At 46.8% G+C, this 16,724-nt stretch overlaps 2 protein-coding genes across 2 annotated transcripts; both read left to right on the top strand.

Moving 5' to 3' along the window:
• Positions 1–321: 321 nt before the first annotated feature.
• LOC121048346 lies at positions 322–1,443 on the top strand. The gene has a single exon (XM_040504566.2). The coding sequence runs from the start codon at positions 427–429 to the stop codon at positions 1,441–1,443; it is 1,017 nt and encodes a 338-aa protein (XP_040360500.2). The 5' UTR covers positions 322–426.
• A 2,522-nt stretch (positions 1,444–3,965) lies between these two features.
• LOC121838514 lies at positions 3,966–12,333 on the top strand (the record flags this gene model as incomplete). Its single annotated transcript, XM_042294804.1, has 3 exons — positions 3,966–3,991; positions 11,919–12,063; positions 12,127–12,333. Coding segments are annotated over exons 1-3 (378 nt in total), but the record flags the coding sequence as incomplete, so codon positions are not given.
• Positions 12,334–16,724: the final 4,391 nt, after the last annotated feature.

The raw sequence follows: 16,724 nt of genomic DNA, 5'->3' as shown, positions 1-16,724 counted from the left end.
TGTGTTGTGCACAGAACGGAAGTCCCGACTAGAGCAATGTGACAAGTTTGTGCATTTCGGCTTAGAAGAAGGCATCCGTCAGTCATTGCAAGGCTGCCCCATTCCTAAGGAGATTAAGCTCCAAGGGAACATTGACGGTCTGCCCCTGTTCAAAAGCTCACAGGTGAGCTTCTGGCCCTTATTATGCCGGATAACGAATTTGACCCCTCTGCCGTCACCTTTTATGGTCAGTTTATACTGCGGCACAGGAAAGCCCGCAAGCTCACAGTGCATGGCATGGTCTTCAAGGGGAGCCACATCACTGTCAGCATCACGGCCATGGTGTGCGACGCACCCGCAAGAAGCTTTATCAAGCAAATAGTTGGGCACACTGGCTATCACGCCTGCGAACGGTGCAGTCAGAGGGGCCTGCATCTCGAGGGTCGAATGACATTTCCTGATTTACACTCACCACAACGCACCAACGAGTCGTTCCGGTCTCAGGAAGACGAGCACCATCACACGGGAACGTCGCCATTTGAATCTTTAGATGTCGACATGGTGTCATGGTTTCCTACGGAGTACATGCATCTCGTCTGTCTTGGCGTTATGCGGCGCCTTCTGAGAAACTGGGTTAGCCAAGGGTTCGGGAGACGCCTAAGTCGACAGCAGCGTGAAAATTTGAATGATTTACTTCGAAGTTGCAGTAAGCGTTTCCCCAGCAACTTTCAAAGGAAGCCAAGAGGCACTGAGGAACTTGACCGGTGGAAGGCCACAGAGTTTCGAAGCTTCCTCTTGTATGTGGGACCTGTGGTTTTGAAGCATGTGTTGCCAAACGATCAGTACCGTCACTTTTTAATGCTGCATGTGGCAGTGAGAATTCTTGTATCTCCTGCACATTACGAGGTTTATAACGGATTTGCCAGGGACCTTCTTAGGTACTTTGTGCAGGAGTTTGGCACCTTGTATGGCGCCAAGCAGCTCGTTTACAACGTGCACACGCTCAGCCATCTGGCTGAGCAGTGTTTGGACCATGGCCCTCTTGACAGTTTTAGTGCGTTTCCTTTTGAAAGTTTCCTGGGTAAGGTTAAGAAAATGCTACGTTCAACAAGCAAGCCTTTAGCGCAGATCAGCAGACGAATGTCTGAAGTCAGACATTTGTATCAACCTGAGATTTCGGAACCGAAACGCATTGTCAAAGCAGGTCAGTGCTTCATGCTGAACGAGTCTGCAGTTGTCGTCTTGAAGCTCCTTGAAGACAGGTTCAAGGCAAGCATTCTGCCAAACATGACAGATTTTTTTGAACTGCCGATCAAGTCGTCCGCCATCGGCATCTGGCAGTGCGATTCCCTCACGCACGTGCCTAAAATGTACAACCTTTCCGAACTTGACACCGCTGTTCAATACCTCAGACTGGACTACAAAAGCAAACATGTCATCCTTCCACTTCTACATCTGCTGTAGGCCTTTAACATAGCTTTTGTAGCTTCTTTGAGGCCCTCGTATGATTTCCAACCTCTGCAGGCTGCATTCTGAAAGGCCTCTGGCAATTGAACTGTGCGCTAGTGTCAGCAGTTAAGCTGACAGTTATGTTTTGTGGGCAACAAAATTGCCGGATGTTGATCAGGACTCTTTTGAGCTGACAGAGCTTTCCCAAATGCTGTGTGGAAGGCCTCAAGCAGATGAGCTGTGCATTGCTGCTGGCATTCGAGCTGACAGTGCGGTGTTGTGTGCAACAATGCTGCCAGGCGTCCGTCAGAGCTCTTCTGAACTGTGCAAGGAATCTTCCAAGTGCAGCATGCAAGGTGCCAACCCTTCAAACTGTGCGTTTCTGCGAGCATTTGAACTGACAGTGGAGTGTTGTGTGCAGCAGTGCTACCAATCGTCACTCAATGTCCTTTCAAGCTGTTCATGAAGCCTGCCAAGCGCATTGTACAGGGCATCAAGCAGGCGACCTGCGAGTGGTTGCCAGTGTTTGAGCTGACGGTGAAGTGTCATGTGCAGCGGCACTGTCAGGCATCAGTCGACTCTTGGAGCATCTCCAGGTGTATTTTGTGCCCTGTGTGAACTTCTATACTCTGTCTCGCCCTAAGCTGGACTAAGCAATGAAGCTACAGGCCAAGGGGGCCAATCACAAGCCCGTTGGATGGTGCTAATCCTGCATGTGCTGTTAGGCTAGTTTGTTCCTTAGTTTAAGTTCAACTTAAGTCTTGTACTGTGGCTTGGAATTCGATTAGATTTGACATGACACATAGAAAAAGGCACAAAAGCGACCTATTCATATTATTTATGATGAGTACTTTGGAAGCCTATGTACTTATGAGTATAAATACATCCTTAAAATACTTTCCCTGCAGAACCTATAAAAAAGAATTGCTTACAATGCATTATTTTTATGTAGAACCATTCATGGCCTTCTGGATGGTGATTTTGCATAATTTCTTAATTTTCATGCATTGCCTTCTGATTTTAGGGGCTGTTATGTGTTTTACTTTCTACTCATGTGAAATTTTCTCCGGTTGTTCGAATGCAAATGTGTGTTAACAGATTATCCCCTGCTACTGATGTGCTTTCTGATCTCGTTATATTCATGCAAAGTGGTGCGCTATGCTAGTTCGTACAAGTGAAGCATGATTAAACAGGTGTGACGGACAAGGGCAAGGCATGTTTGTGTTCTGTCCTTCGTCATTGTCCGTCACGCCTGTTTGATCACGTTTCATTGTATTCAAACGTGGAATGGACCTGGATCTTTTCATTAATTTATTAATCCTTAAGGGCCCTCTGTTGAGGGCATGGCTGACCAACAGCGTTATGTTGGTCAGCCATCTTAATACATGTCTCATGCTGTAGATGGGCAATTTGGCCAGTGCTGTACAATTGCGATCCTGGGGTCTTTAACGTGCATCACCAGTATGTGATTACACGAGCGCAGCCGGTACGATGCTCAGGTGTGGACATACTCTGTGCAAGTGGACAGGTAGTTTTGATTGTGTTTTTCAATTTTTTCTTTGTGCCTCTACACCAAGACCTATTGGTTGTGTGGGGCATTAGATAATAAAACTAAAATAATAATAATGAGAGAACATGCGTGGAGGAGAAAGATGAGCTTCATGGCACCTATATATCGTCTCTGGCCTACCACAGGGTCCGTCGTCTCTGGCCATGAATCATGGTGGCCGAGGCTTGGATGTGTTATCTCAAGGTGAATACCTTCCCATCAAGTGAAAGAATGTACCCTTCTGGGTATTTCCGCTTCTCTTTTCTGTATGCCGCATCCTCACCCAACATCACCTCGCCCCTGAGGTGGCAGTAAACTTCCAACAACTGCAGAAAAGGCAAAGAAGCTGTAATAAAAGACCTGCTGGAGAGCGGACATTGTTTGCCCTATCCTCCCAGGAGCTCGGCCTGACGTCACACGACTGTCTGCTCTGCATAACTAGCAGACAAGCTCACTTCCCGCATATGCTCTTCGAAACTAGCCTTTATTTGGGACAACAGTAGCTTACGTCCAGAGATCTCATGAGAAAATGTGTCGGAGTGTACTGCAGGTGGGTGACTGGTGGATAGATATCTCGGGGATGGATATCACAATCGTTTAGCATTGGAAAAATGTGGACCTTACATGGATCTCTAACAAGTATGAATTCTTTCACATTCTTTGAACTTCTGTGTAAAATGGTTATATAGCCTAAAACTGCATTTATATAAAGCATGTGGAGTTTTGTATAGCCACTTGCACAGTTCCACGGAGCAGACACTCGCTATGTAATAAGCCCCGCCGGTGCAACTGGTCATGCTATTTTGTGAGACCTGTTACCGTAAAGTAACCCTGCCAGCGCTTCTGTGCAGCAAAACTCCTTCTGAAGACTGAACTTTGATAGTGCTGCCTCAGAGCTTTTATTTTTCTCTCTCTCTCTCTTCTGAGCCACACTCACTTGGTTAAACTGAAATTGCGACAGAACTCAGCCTGGTATATTGAGGCCAAAATGCATAATGCCTATACGTGCAGCAAGTGGGCCCATTTTGGTCTGCTGCAGTTGAGCGAGGAAATGTGGAGGCGAGACAGGAGCTTCATAGTGTCTTCGGGTTCCGCGTCTCTCGGCAAAACTCATGGCGGCCGAGACTTGTGCATGTCCTCTCACAGTTAACTGCTTCACGTCAGGGTAAATAACCTACTTTTCGACGTATTTCTGCTCTTTTTGATACACTTTGTCCTCATCCCTAAAACGGCAGTAAATTGCCGACAGGCGCCGAAAAGGGCTGGCCATTGCTGCGACCTGCCACAGACCAGACGACAGAAAATCAAGCATACGACATTGGCGTGACGCCACGGCGGCTGTCGTTTGCTGTGCGCGCCTAGCAGACAAGCTTGCTCGCCGCGTAAGCAAGGGGTTGTGGACAACGCAATAGTAGTTTCGTTAGATTGAAAATTTTGTAGCATTGAACTTGCTATGTCCACGTTTGACTGTATTCTCATACTCTAGACTTAGTCAGGCAACAGGAGCTAGGCTGATTTTCTTCAGTAGCTTGTACTGTCATGTAAAGAGACTGCCCGAGCAACAAAAACAATTGTGGCACAGATTAGCAAGCAAAGGACAGCCCGCTAGGGACGATGTTCCCATGGTCGTGTTTAGCACGTGTGCCAGCTGCTTTTGTCGAATCAGGTCAAAAGGAAGCGGCAAGTATACGTGGCAGTCGCGACAGCACCCCGAGGATTAGGCCCAAGCAGATGACACGCGCTGTGGCGCCACCTACAATGCTGTGCGCTCCGAATTTCGGCAGGTGCCGAAAATTGACACTGCGTGAAGTGCGAATTAAGGGCGTACCACGCGTACCACTTGTACGAACCATGCACAGAATTAATTTTTTGAATGGTTGTCGTTAACCTTTTTAATGGTCCTATCCCACCAGTGGTTGAACTGTGTCCACGAAGGAGTTGCGATTATCGGTAATACCAGAGTTTTGGACAGTTTAGTCTGGCAACGGTTGTGTCACGTTCCAGTACCCACTTTAGTCAACAATCCAAATCGATATGACCCGAAATTGAGACAATATTGGCAGAATAATGGCTAAAATTGGAAATAACGGCCCGATTTAGCCGATATGACCCGATATTGAGCCAAATATTGGCAGAATAATGGTGAAAGCAGGTAATAATGGCCCGATTTAGCCGTTATTGAGCCAATATTGGGGGAAAACGGTTAAAATCGGCAATAACGGCCCGATTTAGCCGATATGACCCGATATTGAGCCAATATTGACAGAACAATGGTTAAAATTGGCAATAACGGCCCAATTTAGCCGATATAACCCGATATTGAGCCAATATTGGAAGAATAACGGTGAAAATCGGCAATAACGGCCCGATTTAGCCGATATGACCCGATATTGAGCCAATATTGGCAGAATAATGGTTAAAATGGGTAATAACGGCCCGATTTAGCCGATATAACCCGATATTGAGCCAACATTGGCAGAATAATGGTTAAAATTGGCAATAACGGCCGAGCAAACCAAGTTTCACCCAACATTTGCCAATATTGGCCATAAAATGGCAAACCTGGTCCAACATTGGACCAAGCATGCCTGGCTTGGCCCAATATTGGCCCAGTGTGGTGTGCTACCTGGGTACTGTACAATTCTTGTTCTGTATTTTTAGATTTCTAGTATTTCTATCTAGTTCTTAATAACCTGTGATGCTTACTCTACGCCTCAGATGCCTTAATTTAAAAAAAAAAAACCGAAACTAGCCCATTACCCAAGGGGTCATATGCTTCGCCAGTAACTTGTACATGAGTTTCTGCTAACAAAACGAATTGAACTGAATATTCGGTGTTTATCGATACATACAGAAAAGACAGAACCCTATAGTTATAAGCGATGTTTGACTGTACGCTCTCCTTTTGTTTGTTTAGGGATGAGGTTTCCATGTCGCCAAGTGACCTGCAATTTTATGTGCAAGAAGACCGGTCACAAGAAAGGCCACTGCAAAAAACGCGGAAGACACGGAAAGAACGTCTGCGTCTGCCAAGATTAGACAGGAGGACAGCCCTCTGACTGCATCAAACAGAACATACTTGTGAGTTCAATACGGTCAAATAAAGCGTTGCATAACTGAAACAAAAGAAGAGGACTAAATTTTTTTTTGCGTGAATTCGCTAGTTGGTCAATGAATTTTTTTTTCGTTTCTCAGTAGTTAGAAAAAACACTTTATATATCGCCTACCTGAATACAAATCACGATTTCGTCCCAGGCAGCACTCAGCATTGCACCGATATTAGCGTCAAATCAGGAAGATTGTGCGGATACCATTTTGATCCAGCCGATATCTGTAAAGTATCGGATGGGCCGCGCCGACGCCATCCTGACATACCGTATCAACGACCGTTTTTCGTTGAGTATGGGGAGTGTCGTCTGTGAATTGGCTATGCTGACCAGGTATTCGGATTTTTTGACCAACTCAAAACCAAGGTTGAAAAAAAAATTAAATATGAAATAGGCAAAACGGAATCTGCTGATTTTTAGGCCAAGAAGAAAAAACAAAGCAAACAGAGGGAGCTTAGCTGTATTGTCTATCACCCTAAGACCTGGCCGTTTATTAAGTCTCCCCGCCTTCTTGTGTCTTCGTGTGGCTGCGAATGAGCACGACGGCTGCTTCAAGCAAATCAGAGGGTTGGCGCGAAACACGTGATCACTCTCCGCAGGGCAAAATTGCTTTGATGAAAATTTGTCACGTGACTCGCTCTCACGCGATCGCTGGGGCCGTAGCCTTCGCCGCTTGCCAAGTTATGGAGATTGGTATAGGGGGCACTTAGATACTGTTTCCGAAATGCGCTTTTCAGTGTAATTTTACGTTCGTGCGTTGCAGACGCCGTTTTGATACCTTCGATAGCCCCGATAACAATACAATGTACGCGAAGGCGTTGGCGGAGTATCGGGTATCATTATCGTAGTGATCGGAACAATCTATTAACTCTCTTATCTTTACGGTCTTTCGTGTTTGATTTATGAATTCTGCTTGGCATAAAAACAGTGTAATTCCATTTATTAAAGCATAAAATGTGTGTAATGGTAGCGGGCGCCTCCTGATTGGACCGGGGCACGTCTAACTGCCACTGCGACCGCTGTCGCGATGTGGGCAGATGTCTCGGAGAGGATGGTGTTGTATCTAGGAGACCTGGGCTGGTCGTGGCCGCCTCGTCTGATGATGAGGACTTACGTGCTTGGGCTACCTCGCGTGGGTCATAGCGTAGTCCAAAGCTGGGACCCGCCGGTGAATGAAACGACGTATTTCTCAGTCAGGCTCAGAACGAGAGTGCTTCGTCTTTCTCTTTATCTCGTATTCCATGCACAGAATGGGCGGCTGATATCACGCGCTCACCGCCCACATACGCGATACGGTAAATTTTAATCCCAACAGATGGTCCGCAGCTCTCTCTGGGTCTGCGTCCGATTGTTGTGCAAGGCCAACTCAAGGCGAGCACTGTACGTAGCCAAGAGATGTCCAACATAAGTAGTCGTCTTATGGTCGTCCTCGGACTTAGCACCGACGGTGAACGAGGGTCGCAACAACAGGACCCGTCTTCCTCGTGGGAATAAATGGTGTTTATCCTGGAGCAAAGAAACCCGTTTGGCTTGGCGCGGATCTCGTCGGCAGCTGGCCTTGCTCAGAGGGCACTTCCCTTTATAAGGGTGAGGCTTCCTGGCGGCGACCTCCTTCGCTCCCAGCGCTACGTAAGGTGGAAGCGAGAGGGGCCGTCGGCAGGGTTGCTGTCAGTAGGTGTGCAACAAAGCCAGCTAGCCATTCTTTATTGTTAGGAGAAGCGTACAGGTGAGTGCCACAAACGAAAAAAAAAAAAAAAACGTATGCCCGTGGCGCGAGTAAGTGCGTGGACAACTGCTTGGATGTCGGAAAAAATGAGAGTTCTTAAGGGGAGGGGGGGGGGGCGAGGGGTGCGGGACAAGGCGAGTACCACAGCCCACAACCCTCTCTGGAAGATCGGAGCCGGTAACGAGGTGATGACGGCAACGTTGCCCTGGGACAAGTACACACCCAGGCCCGTGGAGCTGGCGTCGGCGTAGGCATCTTGTTTCACCGGGACGATGTTCCATGACACCCGGGTTGGTTGTCGCGGATAGACTTGGTGAAAAAGAAAAACCCTGTCTTGTGTGGCTGGATGGCCGGTGGCCGCGGCGAGGCAGAGTGGTCTCGCGGCATGAGAATCCCCAATAAACTGCGAAAAATAAAATTTCCACAAGCAGGAAACTCTTTGATAGACCTTCAAGGACTGGGGGTTCGAAGGACGTCCAAGGTCAAGAGAAGGTCACCGTTTTTGTAGCCAGTCCGGCCGTGTTCAGTTGCGAAATCTTCCTGCTATAGGAGCCGCACCGTGGCGCCACTGTCTTGTCGCACGCTTCCAATGCGGAGAGCAAGTCGTCTGCTTCTTGCGCAGGAGTTGCGGTGATGTGGGAACGACCTTGAGTTTTGATCGACTTTGATTGAAAGGATGGTTGATAGACCTCGATGCTAGATGCCAGGAGGGATTAAAACTTGTGTTTGGGCGAGTTGGTTCATATTGACTCTAAAGGTTAAAAAGCACAACAAAACAGGGACAATAAAGACACAAAGACGACAGGACGGGCGCTAACTCAACACTGATTTTATTAGAAAAACCACTGTCACTTTTATACACAAGATCGTATGCCAAACCCACACTGCAACCAATCACCACACTGACAAGCAGCTATCTAGAAACATTACTTCTTCCGGGAGCAAAAAGAGAGAAGGCATGCTAACGCATTTGTCATCTTTCCTTTTGATATAAAACGCCCCTATAATCTCTCTCTCGGTCTTATCTTTTGATTTATTTAAAAACTTTGTTTCAGCCAAAAGAGGCTTACGGTCAGCACATCGCCTGCAGTGGTCTGCCAGGTGTTCACCCGCGTTGTTGCGCACAGAAAGATTATGCTCACGTGCCCCCTCGTTAAAACAGCGGCCGGTTTGTCCAATATAAACTTTTCCACAGCTTAATGGAATCTCGTATACAACATTGGTCACACATTCAGTGTACTGTACAGCGTGCTTCTTAGAGCACAGTGTTTTTTTTTCTGCCGTGTAAGCATCGAACAAATTTTTGAGAGCTTGCAAGGGGCTGAAAAAACAACATTTACATCGTATCTACTAGCTATCTTTTTAATGTTGTGAGACACTTTATGCCAGTAAGGAATCACATGTACACGTCTTTTAACTTTATTTGTCTGGCTGCCCCCTTGTAAGTTCTTTTTATTTTTGAAGTAGGCTCTCACAGCAACTCGAAATTAGGTTAGGTGGGTACCCTACGTTTTCTAACCTTTTTACTTGCTGAGCAAAACTGATGTCCATCTGATGTTTGCAACTTTGTGCAAGAGCTGCCTGAAGACATGTTAACGCGATACCTCTCTTGACCAGTTTGGAATGTGCACTTTTGTAAGAAACAAGGCTTTTCTTAGAGCGCGGGCTATACTTCCAACAAACATTGTCGTCGGAAAATATGACCATAAGGTCCAAAAACCGAATGCAGTTCAGCACGGGCATTTCCCATGTAAACTTAAGTCCACCTGACGCTTCTTTAAGAACATCAACGACCCCGCAACAACCTCATCCATACTCGAATTTGTGTCTAAAATGAAAAGATAATCGTCAACATATCTGAAGACTTTAACTACATGCAAATCAGGTAGGCATTCCAGAATGCATCTGTCCAATGACGATAAAAATATATTACATAAAACAGGGGCAACCGACGAGCCTATACAAACACCAGATTTCTGTACAAAGAAACGCTCATTGAAACTGACGGCAGTGGACTGGAGGTAAAAGACCAACAACTCTAAAAAATGTTCACTACTAACGCCCGCAGAACTTGGAAAGTTGACCTCTCCCGACTTGTCTATTTTATCCCGAACAGATCGGAGTAACCTGTCGTGAGGCACAGAATAATAGAGGTCCTCAACATCTACAGAAAAAGTCGAGAGGGCGTTTTTACACCCGTCTCTAAACACGTCAATGACTTCATCCGAGTTTCGTACAAGGAAAGGGTCCTCCAAAGCCAAGGTTGCCAGGTGGCGCTGCAGATAACGGCTAGCCATAAACTGCCACTTGTTCCTCTCAGGCACAATGGCTCGGAAGGGACAATCAAGCTTATGCGTTTTTCCTGTGAAGAACACTTCCAAAAAAAATTACTTCCCACTTTTTCGGCTGCTTTCCTCAAACTTTCCAAATTCAAAACTTTTAGCATCTTAAGAGCCGGAGTTTTTTGCGACTTCGGACGGAGCTTGATTTCCCTGAAATTCTTAGCTATCTCTGACAACGCCCTCTCTTGGAAGAAACCTTTCGGGCAAAACGACGAAACGGCCCTCCTTATCAGCCTGGACTAGGGATAGATCATTTTGTTTTAAAAAACCCACAACTTTTTCAAAAGGGAGGCTTCGTCCTAGGAAGGTGACTCACAGTGTCTTTGAGGAAGTCCACACCATCGCCAATCGCACGCTCTTTCTGCTGTTCACCGGCATGAATGGCCACTCGTCGTTTCCGATCATGCCGGTGGACAGCACAAAGATCGTGCGATTGGCGATGGTGTGGACTTCCCCCGAGACACTGTGGGTCACCTTCCTAGGACGAAGCCTCCTTTTGAAAAAAGTTGTGGGTTTTTTAAAACAAAATTATCTGTCCCTTGTCGAGGCTGATAAGGAGGGCGGTTTCGTTGTTTTGCCGAAAGGTTTTTTCCAAGAGAGGGTGTTGTCAGCGATAGCTAGCTATGAATTTCAAGGAAATCAAGTTCCATCCGAAGTCACAAAACACTCGCGCTTTTTAGATGCTAAAAGTTTTGAATTTGGAAAGTTTGAGGAAAGCAGCTAAAAAAGCGGAAAGTAATTATTTGGAAGTGTTCTTCACAGGAAAAACGCATAAGCTTGATTGTCCCTTCCGAGCCATTGTGTCTGAGAAGAACACGTGGCAGTTTATGGTTAGCCGTTATCTTCAGCGCCACCTGGCAACCTTGGCTTCGGAGGACCCTTTCCTTGTACAAAACTCGGATGAAGTCATTGACGTGTTTAGAGAGGGGTGTAAAAATGCCCTCTCGGCTTTCTCTGTGAATGTTAAGGACCTCTATTATTCTGCGCCTCACGACGGGTTACTCCGAGCTGTTCGGGATAAAACAGACGAGTCGGGAGAGGTCAACTTTCAAAGTTCTGCGGGCGTTAGTAGCGAATAGTTTCTAGAGTTGTTGGTCTTTTACCTTCAGTCCACTGCCGTCAGTTACAATGAGTGTTATTTGTACAGAAATCTGGTGTTTGTATTCGCTCGTTGGTTGCCCCTGTTTTATGTAATATATTTTTAACGTCATTGGACAGACGCATTTTGGAATGCCTACCTGATTTGCATGTAATTAAAGTCTTCAGATATGTTGACGATTATCTTTTCATTTTAGACACAAATTCGGGTTTGGATGAGGTTGTTGCGGGGATCTTTGATGTTTTGAAAGAAGCGTCAGGTTGACTTAAGTTTACATGGGAAATGCCCGTGATGAACTGCATTCGGTTTTTGGACCTTATGGTCATATTTTCCGACGATCATGTTTGTTGGAAGTATGGCGCGCGTTCTAAGGAAAGCCTCGTTTCTTACAAAAGTGAACATTCCAAACTGGTCAAGAGAGGTATCGCGTTGACATTGTATCGGTGTTGCGCGGGCGCTCGAGCAGCAGCTCGGAGCCTGGCGCGGGCTCATGACATAAAGCACGAGATTCAGTTCTCTTCTGGTACCGAGATGTGTGGACTCACAAACAATACATGGTGCCGAAACCCGACTGATATCTGACCGGGCGAACCTTGAAGTCCAATATGGAGATGCTGAAACCACCGGAAGGTTTATCGTTCTCAGGGAACGTCGGAGACAACTGGAAACGATTCCTTCAACGAGTGGAGCTCTTCCTTGAAGCGACCGGGTCTGATCCAGAGGTTCGAACAGACAGGCAGAAGATAGCTATCTTGCTGCACGTCGCGGGACCTGAAGCTGTCGACGTCTTCAACACATTCACTCTCACGGAAGAACAAAGGGAAAGCTTCGAGGCGGTAGTTTACAAGTTTCAAGATTATTGTGCACCGAAAGCTAACGAAACATTCGAACGCCACGTTTTCCGCAAGTCGATCCAGATGGAAGCTCAGTCATTTGAAAACTTTTTGAGAGACGTTAAACTCAAAGTGCGCTCGTGTAATTTCGGCGACCTGACAGATTCTCTTGTGAGAGATCAGATTGTCGATGGCGTCAGAGATCACAAACTGCGGGAACGTCTGCTGAGGGAGGATGACCTGACCCTTGAGAAAGAAACGAGAATCTGCAAAGCTGCAGAGAATTCGTTGCAACAAGCGAGGATGTGGATGGATCAGCACCCGACACCAGTAGAACAATTAGATGCCATGCAAAAGAGTGAAAAAAGTGCGTCACGTCTGCGATGTCGAAAGTGCAACCGATTTCACGCACCAAGCCGATGCCCAGCTTTCGGCAAGAAATGCAATTTGTGCGGAAAGAAAAACCATTTCGCGATATGTTGTGACGCAAAGCCTCAAGATGAGCAAAGCAGTCGGCGAGTGGAGGAAGTAGAAATACCGTCAGAAGATAACTTTGAGATACTCCAAGTCGGCGAGTCCAGGAAAATCGCTGAGAAAGACTGGTTGATCAAGGTAATGATTGAAAAGGTGCCTCTACAGTTCAAGGTAGACACCGGCTCCCAAGTCAATCTTCTCCCGCTGTCACTCCTCTGAAGCGCCAACTCCAGGCAGCACCTGATACCAAGTCCGGCAGTGTTACAAAGCTACAACGGCAGCGCTATCGGCCACCTTGGAAAAGCCAGACTCATGCTCAAGTTCCAAGGAAAAGTTGTTTCCGCCGAGTTTTTTGTCGTCAAGAAGAACAGGCGTGCACTTCTAGGATTGCCTACTTGTGAAGAGTTAGGCTTGGTGAACCGTGTGCACGAGATCGCCACCATCACGAATACTGAATCCGAAGTTCAGCGAGAATTTCCAGCACTGTTTGAAGGCATCGGGAAAATTCAACGTCCATACAGCATCTCTTTTAAGGAAGGCACAGTGCCTGTCGTTCAACCCACCCGTAGGCTACCTCAAGCCCTCATGGAGCCGCTGAAGCAAGAACTGAACCGCATGGTGCAGGCAGGAATTATCACAAGAATGAAGGAGCCCTCAGACTGGGTAAGCCCCCTAGTCTTGGTGAAAAAGAAGAACGGCAATTTAAGGGTATGCATGGACCCACGAAGAATCAATGAGTGTCTGAGGCGTGAGCATTTCGAAATGCCGAGAAGGGAAGATATACAAGCTGAGCTTGCTAGCGCCACAGTGTTTTCAAAGCTTGATGCGCGGGCAGGCTTTCACCAAATCCCGTTGACTGACGAAACATCGCGAGTTTGCACATTCGGCACCCCTTTTGGACGATACCGATTTTTGAGGTTGCCATTTGGATTCGCTTCTGCGCCAGAGGTATTCCAGCGTGCGATGTCTGAAATTTTTGAAGGACTGAAGGGGGTACGTGTTTACATTGATGACGTGCTGGTCTGGGGAGCTACGCAACAGGAGCATGATGATCGGCTGCGATCAGCTCTGCAAGCTGCACACAGCGCAGGCCTGACGCTAAACTCAGAGAAATGCCAGTTTGGAATTCCAGAAGTAATTTTCCTTGGGGATGTAGTGAGCAAAGAAGGTATCAGGCCTGATCCGAGTCTTTTAGAAAATATCGTGAAGATGGATGCACCCACAAACAAGGAAGCTCTCCAGCGCATGCTTGGCGTTATAAATTACTTTGGAAAATACTTAAAGAGTTTATCCGAACGTACAGCAAATCTTAGACAACTTCTTCGCGAAGATGTACTTTTTGAGTGGACAGCGGCTCATGACAATGAGTGGGAGCAATTAAAACTCATGCTGACCAGTGCTACAGTCCTCGCACTTTTTGAACCTAGTAGACCCACAAAACTGTCGGCTGACGCGTCTACAGATGGACTCGGAGCGGCCTTATTGCAGCTGTACGACAAGTTGTGGCGCCCTGTAGCGTATGCCTCCCGATCACTCTCGGACAGCGAATCACGATACTCTCAGATTGAGAGGGAGGCGCTTGGGCTGGTATTTGGATGTGAGAGGTTTCACCACCTCACATATGGTAGACACATCCTTCTCGAGACTGATCACAGCCCGTTGGTCGCTTTATCAAAAAAAAAAAAAAAGACTGGGGGATGTTCCCCCTCGCCTACAACGTTTCTTTTTGAGACTGATGAGGTACGACTTCACGCTACAGTTTCTACCTGGCAGAAAGCTTGTGCTAGCTGACGCTTTGTCAAGAGCTGGGCAGCATAGTCCTCATCACAAGCAGGGCTTGGAGGATGTTGAAGTACACGCTGTGGGAATGCTTGCCGCACTTGTGAGCGAGACAACACAGGACAGACTCAGAACTGAAACACAGAGGGACCCTGAGTTACAACACGCTCTTCACTGTCTAGAGAACGGGTACCCACTGCAAGGCAACTTCAGCTCACTAGACCCTGAACTGTCGGTGGTCAATGGAATCATTCTTAAAGGAACGAAGGTGGTGATCCCTTCGTCACTTCGGCGAGTTATGTTAGCTCGGGTCCACCAAGGGCACTTAGGTGTAAACAAATGTAAAGAAAGGGGACGCCAACTCATGTTTTGGCCCAAAATGGCACAGGACATTCACACCTTTGTTGCGGAATGCGCGACATGTAAGAAGTTTGCATATCAGCAACCCCGCGAACCACTAATGATGCGCGAGCCCCCTCCTTACGCATGGTATCGTGTTGGCATTGACTTGTTTGCCTATGGAGGTTACTGTTATTTAGTTGCGTTTGATGCGTATTCCAACGACCCAGAGGTTGAAAGACTCCAGGACACCTGTTCGCAAACCATCATCCATACATTGTCAGGCTGGTTCGCAAGGCACGGCATTCCAATAGAAGTTTGCTCAGACAATGGGCCACAATTTTCATCTTCCGAGTTTAAACGGTTTTCCAGGGTTTATGACTTCCATCACGTGACATCAAGCCCCCACTTTCCGCAATCCAATGGTCTTGCTGAAAAAGGGGTACAAATTGCAGAGAGAATTTTAAAGAAATGTGATGATGCAGGGGAGGATTTTTTTCTCGGTCTCTTGAACTATCGGTGTTCTCCTTTGATAGGAGGACAGTCTCCGGGAGAGTTGCTGTATGGAAGAAAACTGCGAGCACAACTTACTGATTTCTCATCGCACCCGAGGAAACCTGTGTGCAAGGGGCAACAAAACAAGCCTGGAACGTTGCTGAAGGACCTGAAGAGCGGTGACGTCGTCCGCACGCGAGGAAAAGGCGGTTGGTTTGAGAAAGCTAGGGTAACAAATTGTGCCGGGCCACGCTCCTACACTGTCCAAACCGAGCGGAACAGGATCTATAGGAGAAACCGCCGTCATTTGTTGAAAACGTCGGAGGCATTCAATGATTGCCTGGATGAAGATGCCGCTTCACCACAGCAGCACTCCGACGCCCACGACAATCCGCAGCCTTCACGGACTTCGCAGTCTCCACAGCTTCCACAACCACATTGTAACCCAGATACAGACCATCGTTCCACACATCCATCCCCAGCATCCGGTGAAACTTTGACAGATGAGGCTCCAGCACTGAGAAGATCATCACGAAGCAGACACGCACCACGTCGACTAACCTACGACAAAACATTTGAACAGTTTCCATAGTTTCTTTTGTGTGTTTATTTTTCATTTCATGCTATCCGCATTTTTTGTATGTTATGTTATTTTCGTACTTATTTTCTTTGTATTTCTTTTCTTTAAAGAGCGGAAGATGTATCGGTGTTGCGCGGGCGCTCGAGCAGCAGCTCGGAGCCTGGCGCGGGCTCATGGCATAAAGCACGAGAGTCAGTTCTCTTCTGGTACCGAGATGTGTGGACTCACAATCAATACAGACATGTCTTCAGGCAGGTTTTGCAAAAAGTTGCAAACATCAGATGGACATCAGTTTTGCTCAGCAAGTAAAAAGGTTAGAAAACGTGGGGTACCCACCTAACCTAATTTCGAGCTGCTGTGAGAGCCTACTTCTAAAAATAAAAAGAACTAACTTACAAGGGGGCAGCCAGACAAATAAAGTTAAAAGCCGTGTACATGTGATTCCTTATTGGCATAAAGTGCCTCACAACATTGAAAAGATAGCTAGTAGATACGATGTAAATGTTGTTTTTTAAGCCCCGTGTCAGCTCTCAAAAATCTGTTTCATGCTTACACGGCAGAAAAAAGCACTGTGCTCTAGGCAGCACGCTATACACTACACTGAATATGTGACCATTGTTGTATACGAGATTCCATTAAGCTGTGGAAAAGTTTATATGGGACAAACCGGCCGCTGTTTTAACGAGATTGCACGTGCGCATAATCTTTCTGTGCGCAACAACGCGGGTGGAAACCTGACAGACCACTGCAGGCGATGTGCTGACTGTAAGCCTCTTTTGGCTGAAACAAAGTTTTTAAAGAAATCAAAAGATAAGACCGAGAGAGAGATTACAGAGGCGTTTTATATCAAAAGAAAAGATGACAAATGCGTTAGCATGCCTTCTCTCTTTTTTGCACCAGGAAGAAGTAATGTTTCTAAACAGCTGCTTGTGAGAGTGGTGATTGGTTGCAGTATGGGTTTGGGCAAACGATC

This window comes from Ixodes scapularis, unplaced genomic scaffold (assembly GCF_016920785.2).
Source record: "Ixodes scapularis isolate PalLabHiFi unplaced genomic scaffold, ASM1692078v2 PGA_scaffold6__148_contigs__length_123643588, whole genome shotgun sequence".
Lineage (NCBI taxonomy): Eukaryota > Metazoa > Arthropoda > Arachnida > Ixodida > Ixodidae > Ixodes > Ixodes scapularis.
The sequence above is the reverse complement of the archived record's forward strand: the minus strand, read 5'-3'. Positions and strand labels throughout refer to the sequence as shown.